The following is a 25,553-nucleotide window of genomic DNA, read 5'->3' as shown; positions in this document are numbered from 1 at the left end:
CTCTCTCTCTCTCTCTCTCTCTCTCTCTCTCTCTGTCTGTCTGTCTGTCTGTCTGTCTGTCTGTCTGTCTGTCTGTGTCTCTCTCTCTCTCTCTCTCTCTCTCTCTCTCTCTCTCTCTCTCTCTCTCTCTCTCTCTCTCTCTCTCTCTCTCTCTCTCTCTCTCTCTCTCTCTCTCTCTCTCTCTCTCTCTCTCTCTCTCTCTCTCTCTCTCATTCTTGGTGGGGAGGACAGGGAACCTTTTAATATGCGACCTTGCTGTGCTCTTACTCACTGTGGGAATGTTCAAGTCAATTAGTATAACCTGAAGAACATGAGGACCTGTGCCTTTGGCATTAATCGAGACATATTTAGAGGAATCCTTTAACACAGGAGAATTAAAAGTCTGCTCTAGCTTTAGCCAAGGCATCCTTTCTTTATTGACGACTGTAGTTGTGCCAGACGGCGGTGGCTAACGAGTCATATTTAGAGAAAATGACGTCAAAAAGTGGCTCATTCCAAAAGCCATCAGTTAACTTCTCATTTTACCACTGAGTATCGTGGCTGTTAACTGCAAGTTTTTCTTTTCTTCTTTTTGATTAAATGGCTTTTAATACTTTTTTCCAGAGCTTTTAAAGCGTAAACTGATTTTCTGTCTTTTGCGTTTCAACAGTGGGAATTTCACCAGGGTGGAGGTCCGGTACCCACGGTTAGGGTTAAGAATAGCTAAAGAAATGCCAGCTATGTTCAAAAAGGATCCTAAATTTGTGACTCCTCCTACTACTATAATGTTTGTGAAGATTTTGACAGCAGACTTGGCAAAAGCACCAAGAACTCAACGTGTGAAAGTTGTCAGATACGCGGCTCTAAGCTAAATAGCTTCAAAGAATAGTTCAGTCACAGTGAATGAAATCACACAGCCACCAATTAGCAGTGTGCCCATGACATCATGCAGATACAATTCAGCTTCTACGTTTTGTGAATGCTACACTTGTAGTTCTGCAAAAACACTAATGTAAACACAGTTAAAGATTCGCCTGCATTAGTTTGAGCTTTTTTTTTTTTTTCTTCTTCTTCCATGTTGGATCTCATGAATTCCTTGAATTCCAATGAAAACTTGAACTGGAATTCACTATTGCAGAAACAGGTATTGTGATTATGATAAAGGAACAATATATTGCGCAGCCTTTATAACACTTTATTTGGAGTGGTCCTTTATAGATGATTAATAAGCTCTTGACAGATTATCAGCAACATATCAGTGAGACAGTATTGAGATGCACTGAAGTAAAGATCTTTCAGATGTTCTGTTGATACATTACTTTAATGTTCTCAACCATTTGGTAGAGCACATTTTGAGTCACTGTGCGTGCCACAAAACCCTACAGGGTTAATCCTAACCACTCATATGTTTTTGACATGTTACTGAGAGTCCGTTTAGTGTTTGTTTCATCTGAAAGACCCCTCAAAATAAAGCGTCACGGACCTCCCTTACTTATGGGTTTATTTTCTTTATGTTTATATAATTAGACAGCGTTCTCTTTGATATGTTTGCTTGTGTTGCAGTTTTACTCTTGTTTTAGAGACAGAGTAATGTTAAGCACGCACAGTCTTTGCAAATCCTCACAAATCCATTGTGAATGGCATTTCTCTTATTTGGATCATACTGTGTCAGCAGGAAGTGGGTAGCTTTCAGAAGTGCTCCTGCAGCGCTGCATATTGCCGTTGAAGGGCAGCTGAGGACATGAGGCTGGCGGCCCTGGGCCGAGATGTGCCGTGTCAGAGTTAGTTATAGAGCGTGTCAGACTGAATGGCTTCTCAGTATTGAATGTGCAGAGCCGCTTGGGTCATTAGCAGGGCGTGGGCGCCCTTTAAACAAAGGAACATATCCGTTGTGTAACTCAGCCCACTTTCTGTCTCGTTACAATCGCTCGTTAGAAAAACACCATGCTGCACTGAGCAGCTCTGGACCACCACTCTGCGGCATTGCCACTTATCTTTATAATGCTTTGAATGTGGCTGCTGCTAGAACTTAGCGCCAACCCCAACAGCGTGGCCAAGGTAGAGAGGAAAACACGCATGTGGCCAGCCAACGCCCGTGTGCTAGTTATAAAGCACTAGTTCTGCTTTCCCCTCACCCCAGTTATGACATGTTTTGGTGTTGAAAGTTTATTTCTGTGGTTTTGTGCTGGAGCTACAAGGCTAATATACACTATTTCCAAAAGTTTTCACTCACACATTCAAATCATTGAATTCAGGTGCTCTAGTCAGTTCCACGGCCACAGGTGTATAAAGCCGAGCCCCTCGGCCTGCAGACTGCTTCTACAGACATTAGTGAAAGAATGGGTCGCTCTCAGGAGCTCAGTGAATTCCAGCGTGGTACCGTGATCGGAGAACTTGACTGGCCTGCACAGAGTCCTGACCTCAACCCCATAGAACACCTTTAGGATGGATTAGAGTGGAGACTGTGAGCCAGGCCTTCTCGACCAACATCAGTGTCTGACCTCACAAATGCGCTTCTGGAAGAACGGTCAGAAATTCCCATAAACACTCCTAACCCTTGTGGAAAGCCTTCCCAGAAGAGTTGAAGCTGTTATAGCTGCAAAGGGTGGGCCGACATCATATTAAACCCTATGGATTAAGAATGGGATGTTACTCAAGTTCATATGCTTGTGAAGCCAAATGACCGAATACTTTTGGCAATATAGTGTGGCTAACAAATAATGGGAGCTTATAACTCACCCATTAGCATTTAGACAAGCTGGATGCCGATAATCGCGAATAGACTTGCTTGTGTGGTTTCTGACACTATGACACATTATTGTCTACCAGTGGGCCAAAAATCATGGGAGGCAAATCCGGTCAAAAAGGAAAACGATAAAATGTAAATGCAAGCCTCTTTTGCCATTTCTTTTTCCAAACATCTGCGCAAATATCCTGCCAAAATTGACAATGAAATGAAATGCCTTCATTTGCAATTTCATTTTTCACGTGAGCATAAATTGAAAACGCCTATTTGTCATTTCATTTGAGTCATTGTTCTGGTTTTTCACGGCCAATTCTAAAATGAAAACGTGAACAGAAAAAGAAAACACAAACTTCACTTTCTTCATGAAACGCAGAATACGTGTCAAAACTCAAATCGAAATGCAGAGTTTACTTTCCTATTTCTTTTTCATAGCGATCGGCTCCAAATCTGACCAAATTAAAATGAAAACGCAAAATGGATAAATCAACAGCAAAGTGACAGTTGGTGATGCCGTGTTCAGCGCCGACGCACTTTACTGTCAGAATGAAAAGGCAATTAAAACAAACATCAGCGCCACCTGCTGGAGATTCGCTTTTCATTTTCTATTTCTAACTGACCAACATGCAAATATATGTTAATTAGCACTAGGCAGGGCTACAGGGTACATTTAAGGACATCCTCAGCCTTCCGAGAAATGTCTCGGATCTGGTGACCAAACGCTACATTAACCTCACAGCTCCAGTGTTAAACTAAAGAAGCAAGCACTAAACATTACGTGGCTGATTACCTGCATTTGGCGTAAGGTTGGCACTCTCTACATTAGTGTTTTACACCTCTCCGTTCTTTAAAGGACAATTTGCTTTGTTGTTTCTTGTGATTGCATCACAAAAGCTCACATTGTTCTCGTCGTTGTTGTTTTCTCTCCTCGCAGATGATCCAGACAAGTAGGACGTTGCTGGAAAACTCTGAGAGTGTTTACGAGAGGATACTCCAGGTCCAGAAAGCAGGTGAGCAGTGAGGACTAGAGAGAGAGAGAGAGAGAGAGAGAGAGAGAGAGAGAGAGAGAGAGAGAGAGAGAGAGAGAGAGAGAGAGAGAGAGAGAGAGAGAGAGAGAGAGAGAGAGAGAGAGAGAGAGAGAGAGAGAGAGAGAGAGAGAGAGAGAGAACCGTGATGTTCCATGTGTGGATTTTTCCTGGAACAGTAACGATCAACTTCGATCGCTGCTCCCGCGGAAACAACGTGCAGAAATAAGCAAGTTCAAACACAGAAAGCTCAAAGAGAATAAAGTAATTATGCCGCCACTTGGTTTGTTACGCAAGAGCCGTGTTTTTTATAAGCCTTTCTGTCCTGCTTTGAAACATGGTTAAAGCGTAAGTTTTGAATGGTATCGGCCTCTCTGTTCTCTAATTAAGGGGGTTGCAAAGGGGTAAACATCTATTGCTCCTGCAGAGCAGAATCAAAGGCCCACAACCTACGACGAGTCGAGCAGCTGCAAGCTGCGCTCGGTAGCTTCAAATGCATTCGGCCACAGATAAAAGGGAATGAGTGCAGAAGAAAGGCAGTATTATTTATCTTGTTGTTTTAAAGTCCATTTTATAGTCTCTTGAATGTATCTCTGTTCTTCTGCTGCTTTCATGACCCTGGTCTTCATCTGCTTTCTCTTTTTTTCTTTCTTTTTTTTACCCCTAAAGCTTCAAATGATGGAGCAGGGACATGACCAGCATTTCAGCTGTTGCCAAGCTGCTCTCTCTAGTGCCACTAATAATAATAGCCTACAGTAAATTTCCATTGGTGTCACGCTGCTTTGATAGATTTGCCAGTTGTACTACAACCTCGAAATGGAAACATGCTTCTGGATTGCTGTTCTCTTCGAAAATTGAGTTCAGACGCAAAGGTTGTAAAAAAAGCCCATTTTAATATGTCAATATTACTCTAAATGCTGCTTTTTGTGTATGAAAAGCATTCTAGATATTCATTTTGGTGTGAGTTCATTCTCGATGCTGTACAGCTTCTACAGTCATACATACATCATGGAGTATTTCTTCATCTTACAGTTTTATACAAGTAGTTCAAAACCTTTAGAACATTAACGTCATATTAGAAACATTCAGGAATTTACACCACCCTTTATTTAACTTCCTGTGCAAGTTCTTCATTTTTCAGGAGATATTTCTGAACTGGATTACATATAAAGTAATCCACTTTCATTGGGAAGTGGAAAGTCAAAGGATCAGAGAAAACGTGACCCCTAACAACCACCTGCAAGACCTCATAGACCACCAAAACTGTCCCCATCAGATAAACAGTACTTTCGTCTTTTGAAAAAGAGGAGAAAATGAAGCTCCACCCTTGCTTCAGATCTGAAAACATCCATGAAAAAATTAACGGTGTAAAGGGGGCACATAAACTGTGCAGCAACTGGGCTACTGTCTATAACTGTGCACCTACTGTACTGCACAGAACTCGGAGACCCTCATTTCATGTGTTTGGTTTGTATTGAACATCCATTCAATACAAATTATTCCATTTTTGAGATATTTCTGGAGTATAAAATGATCCACTAGTAGGAATTTCCAAAGCTAGATTAGAAGATACAAAGAAAATGGGACTCCTAACAACCACCCGGAAGATCTGGTAGGCCACCAAAACTGTCCCCGTCAGATGAACAGCACTTTACTCTTGCTTCAGAGCTGAAAAGATCCAGTCAGACTAACGCTGTGAGAAGACGGCTCAAGACTAACGCTATGGGTCTGAAGGGTGTGAAGCTGTGAAGATGTTAGTGAGAAAAGGAAATAGACAAAAAAGAAAGTCTGAAGCTGCCGGTGTTCTCAGAGCAATGGACTGACCACCCCAGAGTCCAAACCTCAACATCACTGAATGTGTTTGGGTTGTGAGAAGCAGACAACACAACCAACTTCAAAGACTGAACTTTGTAAGTGTGGTGAAATATCCCCTTAGATTTCTTTGAAAAACTGAAAGTGAGTCTTCTGAAAAGAATGGAAGCTGTAAAAAACAGAAAACAGTGGACACACTAAAGACTGGACGGTTGATAGATTTCAGCTGCTAAGGCTTTAATATGGCTTTTGTTTCGTTTAAAATAAATAAATAAATAATTCCAAACCTCCACTAGTGTAAATCCCACAGATGGTGTTGCCAGGCTACGGTGATTGAGAGTTGATCAATGCAACAGGCAGGCAGTGGTGCTCATTGATCTTGGCTGATGGAACTTGTCAGAAACTATTTACTGTTCTCTCAATGAGCAATTACTCCAACCCCCCCACCCCAGCAGAAACACTACAGCGCGGCCGCTTCTTTTGCTAAAATCCAGATCAATCGAGATGATAGATGTCGCTAATAAAGCCAGTCCCATTTTCTGTTCCTTCGTTTGCTAGATTTGATTTCTTAGATTAGGTGGCAGAATTTTAATGAAACGCAGTCGAAGCCGAGGCTTGTAAGGTCATTGATGAATATGGGTCTCTTAAAGCGATTGCATCTCTTTCCTAATGTTTAATTACATTATTGTCACCAGAATTTAACGCTGACGCTTCTGGCAGGAAAACAGCGCCTGCTGTTATCACACCTCAGTCTTTATTGATTTGTAGTTGCGGCCGCATAAAATATTCATTCACTATTGTTCTGGCGCATCAGTGAGTACACACCGTACAGCTGAATCTCTGCGGTTCAGCCCACCTCACACACACACACACACACACACACACACACACACACACACACCTTTCAATCCACTTTTATCAGGCTTTGTCTGCGACTTTGCCGTATCCGCCAGAAAGACAGTAGCAAAATGCAAACAAATGACTCTCCTTCCATTCAAATTACATCACCTCTGCAGATATCGTGGACGCTCACTAAGTATGATGTCGCAGACGACAAATTGAATCACATTAATTAATTCACATCGTATCGGATCAGTGGCCGTGTCACTCCGGTGGGCATCTGTTAGCGTGCCGGCATCATCAGCGACTGTGGGAAAGGAAAGTGGGTCAGTGCTAACTCCATTTCTCCACAGAACCCACAGGAAAACTCCATCAACAGCGAGTCCTGAATAATCCATCAAAACTCTTTTCAGCCAGAAAGTGGTCGCAGGTATCAGCATAGAGCTTCTCTTTCTTAACAATGTTTTTTTTTTATCATTACTGCAGACAGTTTCAGCAAACTGAATGAGCGATCCTCTTAAACCCTAAAAACCTTAGGGCACATGCTCCCTTCAGCCTTTAAACCTTAATCACCATCACTGTATTCAACAAATGTCAAAAGCACACAGGAGTTCAACTTAGTAGACCAGCACTAGAACATGTAGGACATGCACAATTACCAAATACAAGCCCATGTACCAAACAGAGTTAAGACTAAGATTTTTATTAAGCAGCTTTTATTATTCGTTAGCCTATCGAGAAGGAAGGGCCTGTATGTGGGCCCACACTTCAACTCCTCACTCTTATAAATGCAAAATTAAGCATTGGGTGTCCACACTGTGTTTTTCATATATAGTTCTTTTTAAACGAACCAGAGTTGAATGGGAAGAAAATGCAAATGAGTTTTAATAATGTTAGGGAATTTTTGGTGGTTGTTTAGTGTAGTGGGTAACACCTCTGCCTTCTACCTTGTAGACTGGGGTTCAATCCCCACCTGGGCAAGCACCCTACACTACACCAATAAGAGTCCTTGGGCAAGACTCCCAACACCGCCTTGGCCTCCCTGTGTAAAACGATCAAATTGTAAGTCGCTCTGGACAAGAGCGTCAGCCAAATGCTGTAAATGTAATGTAAATGAATTTTAAAGGGGAGCCAGATGTCTTTCTGGTCCTCTTAAGAATTGATGGAGATCTCAGACCACTTGTTCACACCGTTTAGAAGTCAGAGCCCACTTGGGTAGCACCACATTATGAATAGTGTAGTTCAGGTTCATAATATAACGGATCTGACTGGCTGAGCTACATTTAAGCCCATGAACTGTTCCAGTGGAGCTTAAAATGTTAACTAAAGAAAAGAAAATTCTAAGAGATCGTGGTGAGGAACGTGTCTTCTGAGGCTGTGAATGAAGAATCTATTGCCATCATATCTTCATCAGTATAATGTTGATTTTGCATTTGAGACCTGAAGATAAAGTCTGACCTTCCCTTTTGAGCCTGTGTGTCTAACATTAATGTGTAAAGACATGACGTGGCCCTAAAACTCCAACTCCGAATCCGAATCCGACTCAACGCCTCTTGACATTTAAATGATTATTTCAAGCTTTACAGGCCGACTGGCAGCAGTGCATGTACGCTATATTTTAGCGTGCTTTGTCCTCCGGACTCCGTAATGCTGCTTCTGTCAGTTTTAACCAAAAAAAAATTAAAATAATAAAAAATCATACATGCTGCTTTAATTAGTCGTCACTAATGGCTGTTGGTTATCGGGTCAAAACAGTTTCATCATCACTTTTGTTTAGCGCTTTTCCCATCAGATAGTAACAACATATGTGATGAGTAATACATAAACACAGAGCTCTCACAGCTCCGTGGTTCACACAGCCGCAGCTGACCACCACCAGTCCAACCTCAGTGCATTGTCATCCTAACAGCTGGCCCAGCGGCAGCGTAGCTGTGATGTAGCATCGCTTAGGCAGCCAGACCGAGAGGCCTCGTAGCTGCAGGTAGTCCCCCGTCTGCAGTGCAGCATCAGTCCCCCGTCTGCAGTGCAGCATCAACCAAGCAGCCAGCCCATTAAATTAATTAATTAATGTAAAAAATATGTATCTTTTGTCGTGTGGCTGCTTTAAACTTTTCATTTTGTTGAACTTTGTTGCTTTTCATTATTCATTTTATTCAATGTCTGTTGTAAAACACAGCTTATTGTTCTGTTAACTCACATTCTTAAAGCGGTCAGGTTACTTTAAAACAAACCTTTGTCACTTTGAGCAGTTACCGCATAATCAGTCTGACCGTGGATAATAAGCCTGCAGCTTGAGGTGGTTTAGGCGTTTCATAGGTGGAATCAGTGAGGCTGAAATTTATGTGTTTGTTAGTCTGAGATTAAGTGTGCATCTACCATGAAGCCAGTGCACTGAAAAAGTCATTTGTGGCATGAGTCGGCGTGCAGAGTCATAATTTAAGTCAGCAAGATGGAGCAAAGCCCGTAGAATCAAACAACGGGTCACTTATGTTCCAGCCAAAACTGCTGTTAGCTGAGCACTCCCAAATGTTTTCAGTTATGGCCATGAGGATTCCTTGATCCAGTGTCTTTTGACACTGTCCCAGGGGTATAATATTGGCTTCATGAATAAGTTAGAACTAAACATGCATATAGTATTAGAGAAGAAGGGAATATTACATAATCCCAGCAATTCCGCTAATGTCACCTCAGTTGTTCTCCCAGGGGACAGCGCTTTATTATCCCGGGCTCCAATGATTCCATGCGCCCTTTAGGTAACGTGAAATGCCAAATACACATTTACTTGTTGCTGCATAAATTAATTTGAACAGGGAGGGCTGATGGCTTTTAATTTAATGCTAGAAAGTCCCCAGATTTCTTAGTACTTTAGGGACAATTGCAGATTTGTAGGTTGTCATATATTTGGTTTTAATAAGGCGTTTCAAAATGACCGCTCTGCCCTAAGAAGAGCCCCTCATCTTGCTAAATGATGTACTCTGAATTTAGCAGTGGCTGTGTTTACATGATTTTTGCCAGTCATATGGCAAACCTTCAGATTAAGACTGAGGTGTTTATGATCTCTCTACTCAACATCTGATGGAATTTCTGTGTTTACATACACACTACAAGCAATCAGATCCAAAATTCCTCGCATGCATAGAGAAAAAACTTGGTATAGACGCTACCATGACAACGAGCATCACTTAAGTCCAGTCAGAGTGAGATGAGCAGCAGTGAGCAGTGATTGTGTTTTTACCTGCTTTAAAATGACGTCAGACTCAGGAAAACGTCCCTCACACGTCCTTATTAAAGAAGGCCGAGAGGAAGACGTCGCGCTCTGAGACACATAAGCTGGACGTCCGTCCCGCCGCCGTCTTTTAAAGATCAGAGCATGAACTTCGTCTCCTCTGCAGACCAGTTTCTGCTCCACCGTGTTGAACGGTATAAACTCTCACTCTCATGCAGAACGGAGTTAAACTTTCCGATAGGGAATGTAATCGGATACAGGCGTTTACACGGATATTATTCTTTTGTTTAACGGATTATTTACAGATTTATCCGCCTCGATCAATCGGATAGAAATCGTATTTGAAATAGCCTCAATCAGACCGGTCTATTCCGATTGAGGTGTTTATATGGACGTATTCTATTCCCATTGAGCCATTAGTCGGATTATTAACGGATTATTAGGCTGCCTGTAAACATGGCTAGTGACCATCACAAGCTGTCTAAATTTGATACCTTTTTAACTGGCTAATTGTGTGTTGCTGCTGATTGGATGCTCGTTTGGGCTTTTGAGATCAGTTCCAGATGTCTGACCACACAGTATGTCTTGCTTACCGGCTAACTTTAATCTTAGTTTGATCAAAATGCGAAATTTGAAAACCAGCATGAGCTCAGACTCCACACATACCAGCCACACTCTGTTCCACCCGCTGCCATCTGGAAAGAGATATCAGAACATTTGAGCCAGAACCGCCAGGTTACATTTTCTAACCCTGGAGCTGTTAAACTTGTCACACCCACATACCAGCTCACGAACGCAAACGCCACTCGCACTAGACGCATTTAATTCCAGACCGTCTCCACGTTACTGCTGACCGACTTCTTATACACTTGGACTGAACACTCCAACAAACAGTCATAATGTTGTTTACTGAACACTTAAGTATAATTTACGCGCTGGACCTGCCTCTGAGAATGCCGCACACGTTCTGCACATTTTGTACGTGCGTTGTAGGTGCTGTCTGTGTGACATGAAGCCTGAAGCCTCCCAAACGTTTTCATGCGACTGTGTGAAGTATTTTATCCTGTTGTAGAGTTGAACAGGTTGAACAGGGCTAACATGCTGCCGTATCAGCACCACACAGAGAATGGCACGTTGTGGAAGGCTTGCTCAGACTAAAGCAGTTTGAGACCATTACTAAAGAAAAGCTTAAACTTAATTGTGAAAAGCTGATTATTTTATCATGGCATGTTGTTTTACTTGTGGTCTGATGATGGTGGTAATTGTCATGACATGGTAACTGACAGGTTTGACAGTTTTGGATGATAAAATGAGACTCTAATGGGGTCAGTTTGCGTTTCAAAATGTGGTGCGGTTTGGTTCGGGTCACACTTGTGCATGTTAAAGGGCCTAAATCACGGAAGAATCCAACTTTCCATGCTTTTTGGAATGATGTGCTGCATGAAGTGTTAACGTTTTGGATTGTACCAGAATCAGGGTTATGATGTCACAGCCATGAATAACTATAGTGTTTGCATTGACTGTCCCAGTTCATTATACAGTGGTTTAGACGTTAAAGTGATGTGTGTTTTAACCCAGGCTGGTTTTTGAATTGAGCAAAGTCCAGGGCAGCCGATCAGAACAGAGCATATTGGCTTATATTGCTCTTAAAGGGATAAAGGTTTGGAAGTGATCACGTAAAAATGACCTACCTTGCAGATTTCGGAAGAAAAAACAAATGACAGGACTTTTTTTTTTGTTTTTTTTTTTCCTTCCTCTAAAGGTTAGAAAGCAAAAGACGGCAGCGTGCCCAAAACTTTTGATTGGAAGTGTATGTGCTGTGGGGATCTGTGAGCCGGTTTATCACTGAACATGCAATGGTGCTGAAATGGTGGGCCTGAAGAAGCTGGAACGTGCGTAGAGCGGCAGCCTGGATTTTCCCACCCTCACCCTACAGTACGTTGCTAGGCAACTCCTGCCATGAGGAGCAGTCGGATCTGTGCATGTGCTGCTGCTCGCCGCAATCCTCAGCCCAGTCATGCGTTATTAAATCCAGCAGCACCTCTTCTTACTTATACATACATACATACATACATACACACACACACACACACACACACACACACACACACACACACACACACACTAGAGCACCAGAGAGGTTAACAGACCTTAAAAAAACAATCAGTACCTTCATTAAACATAACATTTACTGTCCATGATGAAAGCTTCATCTCCAGAAGATCAAATCGAATGTGAACGTGAACATGCGCGCGCACACACACACACACACACACACACACACACACACACACACACACACACACACGTCTGCAGACACACTTACATGACCATACCCAGATACCTATGCAAGTACTGGGGGTGTCTGGTCTCGTACCAATTAGACTTGAAGCCCTAGGGATCCTAATCCGTGTTTTCTAAGTAGGTTAATTTTACTCTTTTGGGTACACAACAGTCACGTACACGTATGTGCTGTGAATAACTTCATCTCTTGTTTAAGGGCACGTTTTTCACTTGGAGGTCCTAACCTTGAGACATGCTTACATGAGCCGTACCCCCACGTATCGCAAGGCTCATGTGGCTTGTCCCACGCAGCTGTAACAAAACTGTGTTCTCCCACAATCTCTCAGCTTCATCTCAGTGAGTTTCACACAGAGAGACTAACAACCAAGCGAAAGCTAACCTGGCCGTCATAACTGAGCCATCAAATTAGCTCAGCTGCCTGATGCTTGTTCATTCGGCCGGCCGCGCCAGCGTTCCTTGGATGCACATCCAGCAGTAAAGTAAATGTGTCTCAGCTTCTTTAAGATGTCACCATATAGAAGCTGGGTAACGTTTATAGCACGTCGTAAACACGGCAGGAGTCCACGACACCACCTGTATATTCAGAGGCTGTTTCACTCAGTTCTCGCTCACGCTGCCGTGTTTAGGTGTTTACGTGGCATTGCAGGATGGGAGAGTCGGACTGAGGGTTTCTGTATTTTTTATTTTAAACTTTTAGAAGATAGACAGGTAGGTAGGTGGGTACATAAGAAGGAAAGACAAAGAAGCAAAAAAAGATGAAAAAAGGGGACAGAAATGGAAAGAAGGGAAGATTGAAAGACGGCAAGAAAGCCTGAAAGAAAGCTGTCAATCCTGTGGGGAAATTGCAGTGTTACGATAGCAGGACATGTAACTGCACATACACTCGTATGTAGTATATCAGGCAGAAATCCAGATAAAAAATTAAAAGACAAAAAAATGACGAGTTAAAATATGAGAGGAAAGGCACTATATACAAAACCAGAAGAGGCAGAGCAACTGGAACAGGCAGCCACCTCAAGCGGTGCCAGAAGATGATAATCATACAAGTATTTTAATATTTTACGTTGTGCTTCCTGGGGCCTTTATGGACTCCTTAAAGAATTCAACAACAGCTTGGTTTGATTATTTTGGTATGATTCAGAATTATTTTTAAAAAATGCACCGACTACATAAATCATTGACTGCAGGAACTATTTATGCAAAAAAAAAATGTTTTTTTTTATTGCTTTTTATTTGATTTTGGCCAAAAAGTGATAATTGAGTAGAATCAACTGTAACATTGAAAAACGCAGTTGAAGCACAAACTACAAATTCATGTCAGTCCACAATGCACCTGTGTTGTTGATCTCCAGAAAAATAATCTCCTTTTTTCTACATTATTTGAACGTGGTGGCTGTCCTTTGTTATTTGAAATTTACAAAGAAAGAAAATTTCAAAAGTTGGACATCTGGGTCACTACATGACCTTAATGGCCTGTCAAGTATATATACTGGCTAATTGTAATTGATTTTGACGATTGGGTCATTGATACAGTTCAGTTGCCACCTGCAGATCGATCCCTTTGCTGTGTTTACCAAAGTAAAAAAGAAGAGATAATATTCCATTTGTAAGACGTCCACCTGCTGGCCTTCCAGGTCACTGCACGACTTCATCGGTCAGTCACACACACCCACTGGAAGCTAGCATGGAGATCAATGAACTCATTTTGTCTTGCCGTTGAGAGGTTTAAGGGCTAGTCTGGTTGCTACGGGCTGTTTATTCCCTGCCTCCCCCTGCTGAGTTATCTCCTGCGTCTGAGGAAATGTGGAAGTTCTGCAGTTCCGCAAGATCACACGGCCTGCCGGGCCAGGCGGGACTTGACGCTTTGGAAAAAGCTGACGGATCTGAGACGCTTTCTCTCCAGGCCCATCCTTCACCAGACGAGAAACTGCTGGAGAGGAGAAGAGGAGGCGGGGGGGTGGGGACTGAGTGGAAAGCTCCTCGGGTGACAAATCCCTTCTCTTTTGCCTGCCTTGATGCTAATGCAGCCTGAAAGGATTCCATGTCTGTCTACAGTGCCTACGCTCAATCCAGCCCCCACCTCTCTCTCTCTCTCTCTCTCTCTCTCTCTCTCTCTCTCTCTCTCTCTCTCTCTCTCTCTCTCTCTCTCTCTCTCTCTCTCTCTCTCTCTCTCTCTCTCTCTCTCTCTCTCTCTCTCTCTCTCTCTCTCTCTCTGCCACCTGTCCTATCACCCTCCTCGTTTGGGCCCCAGGCCCCTACAGGAGGAGACTGACACTTCTTGGGATTTTTGCGGGGCTCTTGGAAACAGGTGCCCTGGATTGGACTTGAAACAGCAAGACCAAGCAGACCCTGTCTGTCTTCACCTCTTAACAGAATAATATACACTTGATGGGCACTAATCATAACCAACCTAATAACCCTTTTTCATCTAACACTATGGCCAGAAGTCTCTCGCTGCCCTACGCAGAGACAAATGCTTCCCCCATCGCCTCGTGATTTGTCACAATGCTGTCGGAATGAAAACAAGCTTGCCTGCGAGTAGTGAAAATGAAAGCAACCCGTCAGGCTAACAGTGACATTTGTGATACTTTCACTTCACTATTAGTTTGTTTTTCTCTTAGTATAACCGTGTACAAAGTTATTGATATGACAGTTTGTTATTGAGAGAAATTATTTGACATCACACGTTTGTGGATACATCATTATTCACCAGTATTTGTAGAACACTAAACACTGCATGTGTCATTTAATAACAGATTTCCACGTTTATAGAGAGCCTGTAAACAGTGGCCTGTGTATATAGTGTATAGTACTGAGTGCGCATGCCTTGTTTTCATAGCCTTTTTTTAAAGTCACCAAATACACTAAATGGCCAAAAGTGTGTAGACGCCTGACCATCAACCTTATGAGGCTGTTAGACATCTCATTCCACAACCATGGGTGTTGATATGGAGTTGGCCCCCATTTGCAGCTATAACAGCTTCCACTCTTCCAGTGAAGCCTTCTTCAAAATTGTGGAGTGTGTCTGCAAATTTAATTGCTTAAAACCGCCGTCTAGAAACCAGTTAAACAATCTTAACGCTCCTTCAACAGTCTGAAATTGAGAAATAGACATTTTCAATAGATTCAAAATCATTTCACATGCCAAGATTTATGAAGAAAAGGGCCGTAATACATTAAAACGACATTAAACTTGGACAATACGATGGTTTTCGTAGTTTTTGTTTGTGGATGTATTTGGTCGTTCGCGCAGCCGTCTTGTCGGTTTTTCTTTCTTTTTTTTCTCTCTCTCTCAAAACACTCTTTTGGATTGTGCCTCTGAAAAACCTCCGTTTGGAGGGTCATGTAGCCCTGACGCTTCGCCCTACGTCTCTGTCTCAGCAGAAATCGGGACACTCTACTCCTAGACGTGAACGGAGGGTTAGGGCTTAGTGGTAGGGGCAAGGGGTGAAATGGGATTGGACCCTTGTGTATATTTAGCTTCATGTTCATCAAAATATATAGAACAGGTTTTGCCTAAATAAGGGTTGTATGGTTTGCCTTTCCCAATTATTGGTACAAAAACACCTCTTTTGAACAAATAGTGGTTTAAATACCTGAGAGAGCTGCGTGCTGATGAATGCTGACATCACAACATTGGGATAAAATATGGATTTTGGTGTAGTTCCCACGGTAGCAGTGTTGGTAATATTGCACAGATTTGCTTGTGTGATATTGCTTTCCTCTAAATAAACGTGCTTAGGCTTTAATGTGTCGTTCTATTTCAAACAGACAAAAAAAACCTGTTCTTTTGTGTTGAATGTTCTCCACTCCTTTGATGGGCTGTGTGATTATATATCACAGTGTACACAAACTGAAAGAACAGGCGTTATTTGTTAGCAGAGCCGTTTCAGCAGCTGTAATAAATAAAGAAGAGATTCATGTTTTTTTGCCTTTATGCTTTGTGTTTCAGCGATGGAGTTTCACGAGAATCTCCACGATATGGCAGTGAAGGAGGGTCTGAAGGGTAGAAAGCTGCACAAATCAGTGGAGAGCTTCACCTGGAACATCACCATCCTCAAGGTGAGCGCTGCCTCCACCTCTGTCTGCCTTTTCTCATCTTTGCTTTCTCGCTCTCTCTTCCTACAGCTACTCATTACTGGGAGACATTGATAGAAGTCAGTATCACCATATCTTCCAAGTGTTCCAATATCCGATGATTGCATTATAATAGTTTATGGCCCCGAGTGCTGCTGCACTGCGCTAAAAGAATGTCTGTCTTACAAACCTGATAGTTTGTATTGATTGGACTTTCTGTTCTGTTTTCTTTTCTTGAAAATTACAGACGAGGGAATCTGAAATGGGATTTCCAAAAAAAATATTTTTTCATAATTCAGTCGCTGAGATATGAAGTCACTCAAAAGTGGTTTGATGAAATGGTTAATTATAGAGGAACTTGCCAAGTCAGATCTCAGACTTCTTTAGAAACCGGGGTTTGTGATGTCTGCAGTTATGAACCATCATAACCAGTGAATCTTTTGAGGGTTTAAATGTTGATGACAAATAAAATGTTTTGTGCCCATTTTATTTATTTTTATATATATATATATATATATATATATATATATATATATATATAAACTTTCTTTAAGGCAGCTTTAAGAGGCATTAAACTCTTCAGATGTCTGGTTCCATTCACTACCACCATACTAATGTGTGTCTTAACTAATTATGCTGATTATATTGAAAAATCTGTGAAAAGGAAAGAAATACTAACAGCTACTCAAATGAGAACTGCAAGCATTTTTTCTGCATTAAAAGGCTGAAACAAATAAAAACAAATAAATATTTAACTCCTTAAAAAGCCCCTTATGGTCATGCAGGTTTGTTGTGACAGTAGCTTATACTGCTTTACATTTAGCAGTGAGAAGGAGAATAGTCATATTTAACACACGGCTAGTAGTTAAAGATGTACACTGGTGTGTTTTGTAAGTGGCTATGTAGCCTAATGGTTAAGTTACTCACTCTTCTGAGAGCAGCATTCAAGTCTGCTTTTACTGTACATTCCCTCCAAACTAATTCTGTCCCTTTGGCACTGCAGTTGTTCGGTATTATAATCGGTTTTTCCAGCGTAGCTTTTAGGCATGTGTTTATCGCGATAATGATAAAAATGCAATTTATCGTTGTTATCGTTGCTCCCCGGGCGCCATGGATAGGGCTGCCCACCACTCTGGGCAGGTGTGCTCACTGCCCCCTAGTGTGTGTGCGTTCACTAGTGTGTATGTGGTGTTTCACTTCACGGATGGGTTAAATGCGGAGCTGGAATTTCCCCGTTTGTGGGATTAAAAAAAAAGTATCACTTAACTTCAGTCTTCTTACATATCTTTAAATACCATGAACACTAAAAGCCAGTATTGTTGTGTGGCACCTATGCCAGTGTAGATGATATATCATTTAGCACTTTTCCTCACTTTGCCTTTGCTATTGTTTGCTTTTTTTTTTGCCCCTCGCTTCTCTCTGCTGTGTGGTGCTGTAGGCTGAGCTGATCTCATTCTCGATTTCCAGATGATAATGCCCAGGGCTGCGCTGTCTGGAAGTGACTGGCACCTTTTCTGCAGTAAGGCACCTGAAACAGGTGCTCTTTGTAAGAAGGTGCTTTTTTCCTTGACAGCTAAACTGCCAACATGAAAGAGTTTAGCCTTTAGGAAGCCTCTTGCTTACAGGTGTTATTTTACATAAAGCTGCCATGTATATATAAAGGGTTGCATGAACATACATGCTGGACGCGTTCAACATAGGCGCACTTTGTAGATCTACGGTTACAGACTATAGTCCAGGGGTATCCAGACTTTTTTCGAGGGACAGGTCATACCATGTCAAAATTCCTGAGGGTTGAAATAACCTACTATGTTTCTCGTCACTGTATAAAAATATTGTTGCATTGTTTATTCAGAGTAAATTGGATCGGTAAGCATTTATAACATTATTGAATAATATTTATATTAGCATTTATAACATTATTGAGTAACGATAAAGTGCTTTTTGGCTTTAGTTGAAAGGAAGAATTGCAACATACTGCACTTATAACACTCTGAAACAAAAGCCATGGGCCATTTATGAAAAAAATGACCAGTGAGTGTAGATGTGGAGTTCTCTCCTTACAACTACAGCTGACCCAGGGGATTTAGATCATTTAAATGTAGAGGTGTTGACTGGTAGGTTGGCACTTGACTTCACGCGCTTAAGCCGAGTCGTCATTTGTGCTTAAATCTTGTTTCCATGTCGTATAAAATTTTCACAGAGTGTAGATGTTGGTTTGTATGATGGTCATAGAGTATCATCATCTGCTACAGTTCTCTAGCTTTACTGCAGGAGACAGCAAACCATCTGTTGCCAATCAGTTGATTCTAAGCAGTGGTGGGATTAGGGTTCGTATTTGGACCAGGGTGAGGGCTGGGTTTAAGTTTTGGGTTGAGGTTGAGGTTAGGGTTAGGGTTAGGGTTAGGGTTAGAGCAGGTTTAGAGTTAAAGAAAATGATGGCCAGTGGATATTTAGTGAAATATAACTTGAAAGTAAATGAAGTATCTACAAAGCATCTAAAGTGGACTATCCAAATAAAGTGTTACTGACAGCAGCTGTTTCATTTCATAGTTTAGCTGCCTCGTAATGGAAATGGACAGAGTGGACAGCAGCTGACGCAAGGGAATTTGGTTCATTTAAATATAGAAGTTTAAAAAGTCCGCCCTGTGTGATATTCATCTAGAGTATGACGAGACTGTTCTCTGTAATAATGACTGTTTGACCCTTAACATAAGTCACATTTGCATGTGTTAATTAAAGATTATGCTCCATGCTGAAACCGCCCTTCGATTAATACATGGTCCCTCGATCGTTTCCCCTAAGGTCATTTCTGTTGTTTATCCTGGCGAGCTGCTTTGCCAGACTACATAATTAATTAGAGAACACGGTTAGTCTAAGTGGGTATGTGGAGGATTAGTGGGCTTGGATGTTGCTGAAAGCTCAGTCAGCTCTGTAGAGTCAATCTCAGTGACTTCAGCCCATCACTGAGGAACATAAGGTGGCCATCTGTCGTCTTTAATCCACTGTGACCTGGTGTCAGACAACTGAGGGGTCTTTATATGCATCTCTGTTCACTCCTAAAACCTTATTATGCAGTTTATACTTAGTAGCTGCTGTAATCATTTCAAAACTTGGCATGCAAGGCAGGGATGTCAAACTGGGGTCCTTCCTGGCCAAAGTGCTGTGGAGAGCGTTTACCCTCGTGTGACGCTCTGAATTCAGTGCATGAAGGTCTTGCTAACGAGCCGATGAGCTGAATCAGGTGTGTTTAATAAGGCAGCGTGCTCAAGTCTGCAGTGTGTTTGCCTGCAAGGACTGGAGCCTGACACGTGATGCTAGGCATATAGTTGTGAGTGAGGAATAGAGCGTGTAGGTGTTGGCTTTACACAGTGAAACCTACATGCAACTTGTGGCATGTTGTGAGTTGCCTGCAACATTATTTTTGTGCAACTTGTCAGTTACACTGAGCAAATCAAAGTTGCGTGCAACACATTCACATTTATTTCTATATCTATATATTTGTCTTGGGTTCTTTTTCTGTATGTTTGGGGTTTTTTTGTAACGTGTTGTGCGTATGTGAAACTTTTAGAAAATTCATATTTATGAAATTTTACATTGTGTTACTATTTCGGCAGGGAATCGTTGTTCGACTTCAAATCGTGTTATTTCCCATGTGATAAACCTTTTCATAAAAAAAAAAAGTTGAGGTGCTCACAACTGTTGCAACTTGAGTGCAATTTATTTTAATGTATTCCAAGCAACTAAAGTTGCATGAAAATTTCACCATGTAAAGTCGGCCTTAGAGTTTAAGGGGTTCTTTCGACTATTCTAGTCAGTTTTGCTATGGACCGTGTGCTCGTTTCCTTTTCTGTATTTAATTGCCCACATTTGTTTTTACCCAATTTTACGCAATAATAGTAACTATACCTAATTAAAATGACATGTTTCCCTGACAGTCCATCTGGGTGGGGATGCTTCATGCGTCCAGGTCTGTTTTCTAATCAAGTATGGTACTGACCCCTTTGATGTGGTGCTGACCAGTAGGCCTGCCATAATAGATCAAAAATACACTGAATAGCAAACATTTAGTTGAACTGTATATTGATTATAGACAATAAAAGCACTGCAGAAAGCTTTTTTTTTTTTTTTTTTAGCATTTACGTTTGAACGTGGAACGGTTATCGTTATTTTTAGTCATCAGCGTTTTCTCCAAAATCTGCTTTGTTGTCTCCTTAGGGTCAGGCGGACCTGTTGAAACACGCACGGGCCGAGGTGCTGGAGAACCTGAAGCAGGTACATTATGCCGCGCTCACCTGCAACCTGGCCAAGGGTGGCCCGTCGACGACCCCGTCCACAGGCTCCGACTCCAGGCCCCGACGCAGCCTGGAGGCAATCCCGGAGAAGGCCGTAGGGGAGGAGGACATCAGCGATGAAGAGGAGAACTAAAGGGCTTTGTTGTTGCTTTTACAAGCCCCAAATCCCTGAACCCAGATACCAGTCGCTCCCTCCTAAACCTGCATTGGTTTGAAAGGAGCAAAGCGGTTAGTGGTCAAGCTGTACGTGGCCCACAAGCCAAGTTTTGAAGGGATAGTGTTGTAATACAGGAGCAATGGCCTTAAACTCCGCCAAGATGTCCTTTAATGTCTCCGCCCACACTTTTTTTCAGTGTTTCATACTTTTGAGGCAAACTGCCTGAACTTGCGGTGGATCCCAAACCATAAACCCATGCTACACCAGATATGTCCTGACTCTGCCTGTCCCTGCCCCCAAATCCCAGGGCCTGTGAATTGCTGTGCTAGTATTGATGTGACAATGACAGGATTCCCTGCGTTGTCCTAAAGATGTGCACTTACGGAGCCTCCCTCCATGACCGCCTATAAGCACAAAAATGGTTTTCGAGGACCCGAAACTGGAGCCAAGAATGATTAGCGAGTGAAAGATAGAGTACAAGAAAGAGAGAGAGAGAGAACAAATGAGCCGAGCTGTTTACAATAACGAACTAATTTGTGTTGCGTCTGCCGAAATAGCTTGTATATACAACATAAATATATATAAATATATATATATGGAGATCTGTTACCTTTTTTTGCTATGTGCACCGTTTTAATTGATGAGATTTATTTTGTTAAGAGAAAATGGCTTTTAATATTTTATTTGTGTGAAGGGTGGGCAGAAGTGGGCTGATGGACATGGCCAGTTGGTCAGCCCCAAGTTCTGCAATAGGTGTTTTTTTTGGTTGGTTGTTTGTTTGTTGTTTTTGTTTTTAAATTTTCTATGGAGAGTGAATGTAAGTGAGTCTTTAGATGGAATATACTGTACCTTTCAAATACAACCAGCAGCAAACTGTACGTGTGAACGAGAGAAGAAAGAAGCTCCTGGATATTTTAAAGGACACAGTTACGCTTCTAAATCATTCCTGGAAAAAAAAAAAAAAAATAGTAAATCTATTTATGGATACTGTTAAACATGATAGTGCCTCGTTGCTGACGATTTTTGTCTATTGGTGGGGTGGGAAGGGTTTGCTAGAGAGAAACCTGATTCCTCTGCCTGTTTGGCTAAAGCTAAGCCTGCCCAGTGCCAACCTGCCAGTTCATCGCTTCTAGTTGGTTAGTATTCATCTCCAACTCGCCCCATCGATCGTCTCACCGTGCCGATCTACTGTTGGACCCAGTGAACCACTTCCATCAGATTTTACAGCTTCTTACCAGAGATTTAACTGGACATTTGAAGAAAAAAGGAAAAAATGTTGTTTCATACATTTCAGTGCTGTAACAGTTTGTGCATTTTTAAGCGTAGTGAACCATTTATACCAGTTGGGGGGATAGTTTCAAATACCGGATTTGTTTTACTCCGTTAAAAACCCAAAAGCTCTGAAATAAACTACGTCGAATACATTCTCTTAACCATGTGCTGTCAGATGTTCTTTGGAAAGCGGCGTGATCCTCACAATCCAGCCACCATAGAGACTGAGGCCCAGTCCAGTCCAGTCCAGTCCAGTTCAGCTGTTTTGAAGGAAGAATTTCAGCTTTCTGGCAGGTTAGCCACACGACGTCACACACAGGAATCCAACAGCAGTTCTACTTTAATACGAGTAACGTACATATCGTTGCTGTCAGAAGAAAACCTTGTATCTCCATTTTTGGCATTTTTCAGTTTTTGACATAGTTTGAAAGTGTCTGTTACTCTTTACATTGTTTGTAAATTTTATGGTGAGTGGCCTAAAAGAAATGACCCAAAATGAAATGGGAAAAATTCGGGTTCCATTGACTTACATTGAAAGTGAAGTGGGTTTTTTCCTTCTCCTGTAAAGTCACTATTTTGGAGATACGAGGGTTTCTTCCGACAGCAGCGATATGAAGATACTATGTGTTGTTATTACAAATAACAGCAGAGGTGGACCGCTCTTGAGCTGATTTGATATCAGAAATTGCTGTTGTGTAATTAAAGCGAATAATATTAAACGAAGTGGTAGGAAGGTGTGCCAAGGGTGAAGAAAACTAACGTACAAGCCACAAAGTGTTCTGGATTTCACAATACCATTATACCCTGATGATTATCAATGAACCCCAATACCCAAAATGCCTTGTGACTGCATGTAGTCGGTCACCTTGCATTTACAGTGATATTACAGCAGACGGGGGCTTCAGAGAGCAAGAATGTAGCTCAGTCACACACACACACACATTTATACACTGAGTGATATTACAGTGTTTACAGTAATATTACATTAACAATGATATTACAGCAGATGGGGACTTCAGAGAGCAAGAAGCTGTCGTGTGTGTGTGTGTGTGTGTGTGTGTATGTGTGTGTGTGTGTATATATATATATATATATCTACTGAGGAATGAGTGCAGTTGACATCATCATCATAAGAGGTATGAAATTTTCCCATATGCTCAAACTGAGGGACATAATTGGGTTCAACAGTAAATGCCTGGACAGCAGTGTGATTGGCAAAAAACACCTTGTATGGTAACGGAATGCAAAAGGAGATGCAAAACCACCCACGTCGCATGTTGTTTTTGGTGGAATTCCCCTCAAAAGAGCCTTCCTCTCTGTGAAATCCCTTTAAATCCAGAAGGGACCCGCTGACTGGAGGGAAAGCAGCCTCTTTGAACGTGAACTGGCCTTAAATCACCGTCTTCTGTCAACATTTTGGGTTTTCTTAGATACACAGTAATGACACCTTTGAGAAATGATATATACACAAGCTCTACCTGGGATTTACCTCCAGGCAATTAAATGAATCACGTTTGGCACGTATTTGTGAACTTGCACATCTGTCATTATAAATGACGAGTTCAGCAAGTGGCTGAAACCACATTGCTCAATAGATCGCTCTCGGCCGGGCGAGAGCAAGACAGGCCTTTCTCTGCTAGACATGCAGCCACCTCACAGGACGGAGGCAAATCTTTCACCGGCTGGCACGATACTGGCAGGTGGAAAGCACCGCTATTGATCGCAAGACTGTTCACGAATGCTGGTAGGGGGGGGCCTGAGGATGTCTAGGTTTGGCCCGCTATCACTTTGTTGAATGACACTCCTGCTGCAGTTGCACTGGTCGCTTCTTGTTTTGAAATGTTAAAGGAAAGACCCTCCCGACCCCTCATTTAGCCCCCCCCACCCCCCCGAAATGTTATCATCAAATGTTCTATAGGGTGGAGCACTCCGCATGATGTCATCAGCAGTGTTAATACCTCATTACCATCAATACCTCAGAAAAGTCAGTGGACACTTTCCATTAATAGAGTCCGGTTTATGTCCCGTTACCTTTATAAAAGCAAGAAAGTGACTTACACACATTGTATGGTCAAAAGTATCGGGACGCACCTCTTAATCATTGAATTCAAGTGCTTCATTCAGTCCCATTGCCACAGGTGTATAAACCCAAGCACCTGGCCGCGCAGTTTGCCTTTACACATATTTGTGAAAGAATGGGTCTAAAGAGCTCTCTGGATTCGAGCGTGGTGCTATAATAGGGGGCCACCGTTGCAAGTCATTTGCAACTGTAAATTTCTTCCCTCGTAGATTTTCCACGATCAATTGTGTGTTATAAATGTAAAGTGGAAGCATTTAGGAACCACAGCAGCTCATCCGTGAAGTGTCTGACCTGACTCTGACCTGAGAGTGGGGTTGCAGTTGCCATGAGAACCTGACTGCATTGTGTGGGCTGTAAAGTTTGGTGGAGGAGGGATAATGTGGGGTTGTTTTCAGGGGATGGCCTAGACCTCTTAGTTCTAGTGAAGGGAGATCTTAAAGCTTCAGCACCAAGACATTTTGGACAACTGTACATTTCCAACTTTGCGGGAACAGTTTGGGGAAGAACCTTTTCTGTTCCAGCAGGACTGAGCCCAGTGCACAAAGCAAGGAAGAACTTGAATGACCCACAGAGCCCTGACCTCAACCCCACTGAACACCTTTGGGTGCATGTGCAAAAAATCCCACATTCCAAAATCCTGCAGAAAGCCTTTTCTCTGTAAATATTGATTGGGCAGCCTGGGGTGATGAAATAACGTTTCTGTAGCTTAAGCACTGATTAACTCAAAAAAACATCAAAGGTAAAAGTACAATTTGAAAGTATTTCAGGGCCTAAAGTGAACTCTATTCACAGAAAGTTCCAGTGTGGATATTCGCCAGAAGTAGCTGCTTGAAGGATAAATCCGTCCACTAGTCACACCAAGAAAGCACTGGCTAACAACTTCAGCAGAGAAAAGTTTGCTGCTACTGCCAAGACTGCCAGACTGGCCACACAAATCACTTCCCTCGAGGTGACTCTGCAGAGCAAAGCCAAAAACTTCCAATTTTCTAAACTTCATTCATTCCTGCTGGAAACTGCTAGAACTGAACAGCCCAGACACACATTTTGTGTGTTGGTTAGTTAAGCTAACCTGAGTAAGACAACAGCCATCACAGCATTTTTACAGTTTCTGAATTTGTGTCAAAAAATGATCCTGTTTGAATGCAAATTAAAAAAATATTAGGATTTCAAATGTAGGATTGATATATTGGCATATATGGATTTTCCTAGTATCCAGCTTATATTTGTCACATGTGTGACGTGTATGCCAACTTATTTGAAACAGGGCATTTTCAAATATGGAACATATATTTAAGCCATTCATCAACTTAGCAACATGACACAAATCATTCGTAGACTACATTTCCAAAAGTTTTCACTCATCCGTCCAAATCACTGAATTCAGGTGTTCCAGTCACTTCCATGGCCACAGGTGTATAAAGCCGAGCCCCTAGGCCTGCAGACTGCTTCTACAGACATTAGTGAAAGAATGGGTCACTCTCAGGAGCTCAGAGAATTCCAGCGTGGTGCCGTGATCGGACGCCACCTGTGCAGCAAGTCCAGTCGTGAAATTTCCTCCCTACTAAATATTCCACAGTCCACTGTCAGTGGGATTATAACAAAGTGGAAGCAATTGGGAACGACAGCAACTCGGCCACGAAGTGGTCGGCCAAGTAAAATGACAGAGCGGTCAGCGGATGCTGAGGGGCATAGAGCACAGAGGTCACCGACTTTCTGCAGAGTCAATCACTACAGACCTCCAAA

General features: G+C 42.1%; 1 protein-coding gene across 5 annotated transcripts in view; it reads left to right on the top strand.

Moving 5' to 3' along the window:
* Positions 1 to 21,891, top strand: part of LOC108439292 (inactive phospholipase C-like protein 2) — an 85,661-nt gene extending 63,770 nt beyond the window's left edge. For all 5 annotated transcript variants that reach the window (XM_017717601.2, XM_017717602.2, XM_017717604.2 and 2 more), the window contains exons 5-7: positions 3,657 to 3,732; positions 15,882 to 15,991; positions 20,225 to 21,891. In XM_017717601.2, coding sequence (XP_017573090.1) covers positions 3,657 to 3,732; positions 15,882 to 15,991; positions 20,225 to 20,434 — 396 coding nt within the window. In that variant the 3' untranslated portion in view covers positions 20,435 to 21,891. The remainder of the gene's footprint in view (positions 1 to 3,656; positions 3,733 to 15,881; positions 15,992 to 20,224) is intronic.
* Positions 21,892 to 25,553: the final 3,662 nt, after the last annotated feature.

This window comes from Pygocentrus nattereri, chromosome 24 (genome assembly GCF_015220715.1).
Source record: "Pygocentrus nattereri isolate fPygNat1 chromosome 24, fPygNat1.pri, whole genome shotgun sequence".
Classification (NCBI taxonomy): domain Eukaryota; kingdom Metazoa; phylum Chordata; class Actinopteri; order Characiformes; family Serrasalmidae; genus Pygocentrus; species Pygocentrus nattereri.
The sequence above is the reverse complement of the archived record's forward strand: the minus strand, read 5'-3'. Positions and strand labels throughout refer to the sequence as shown.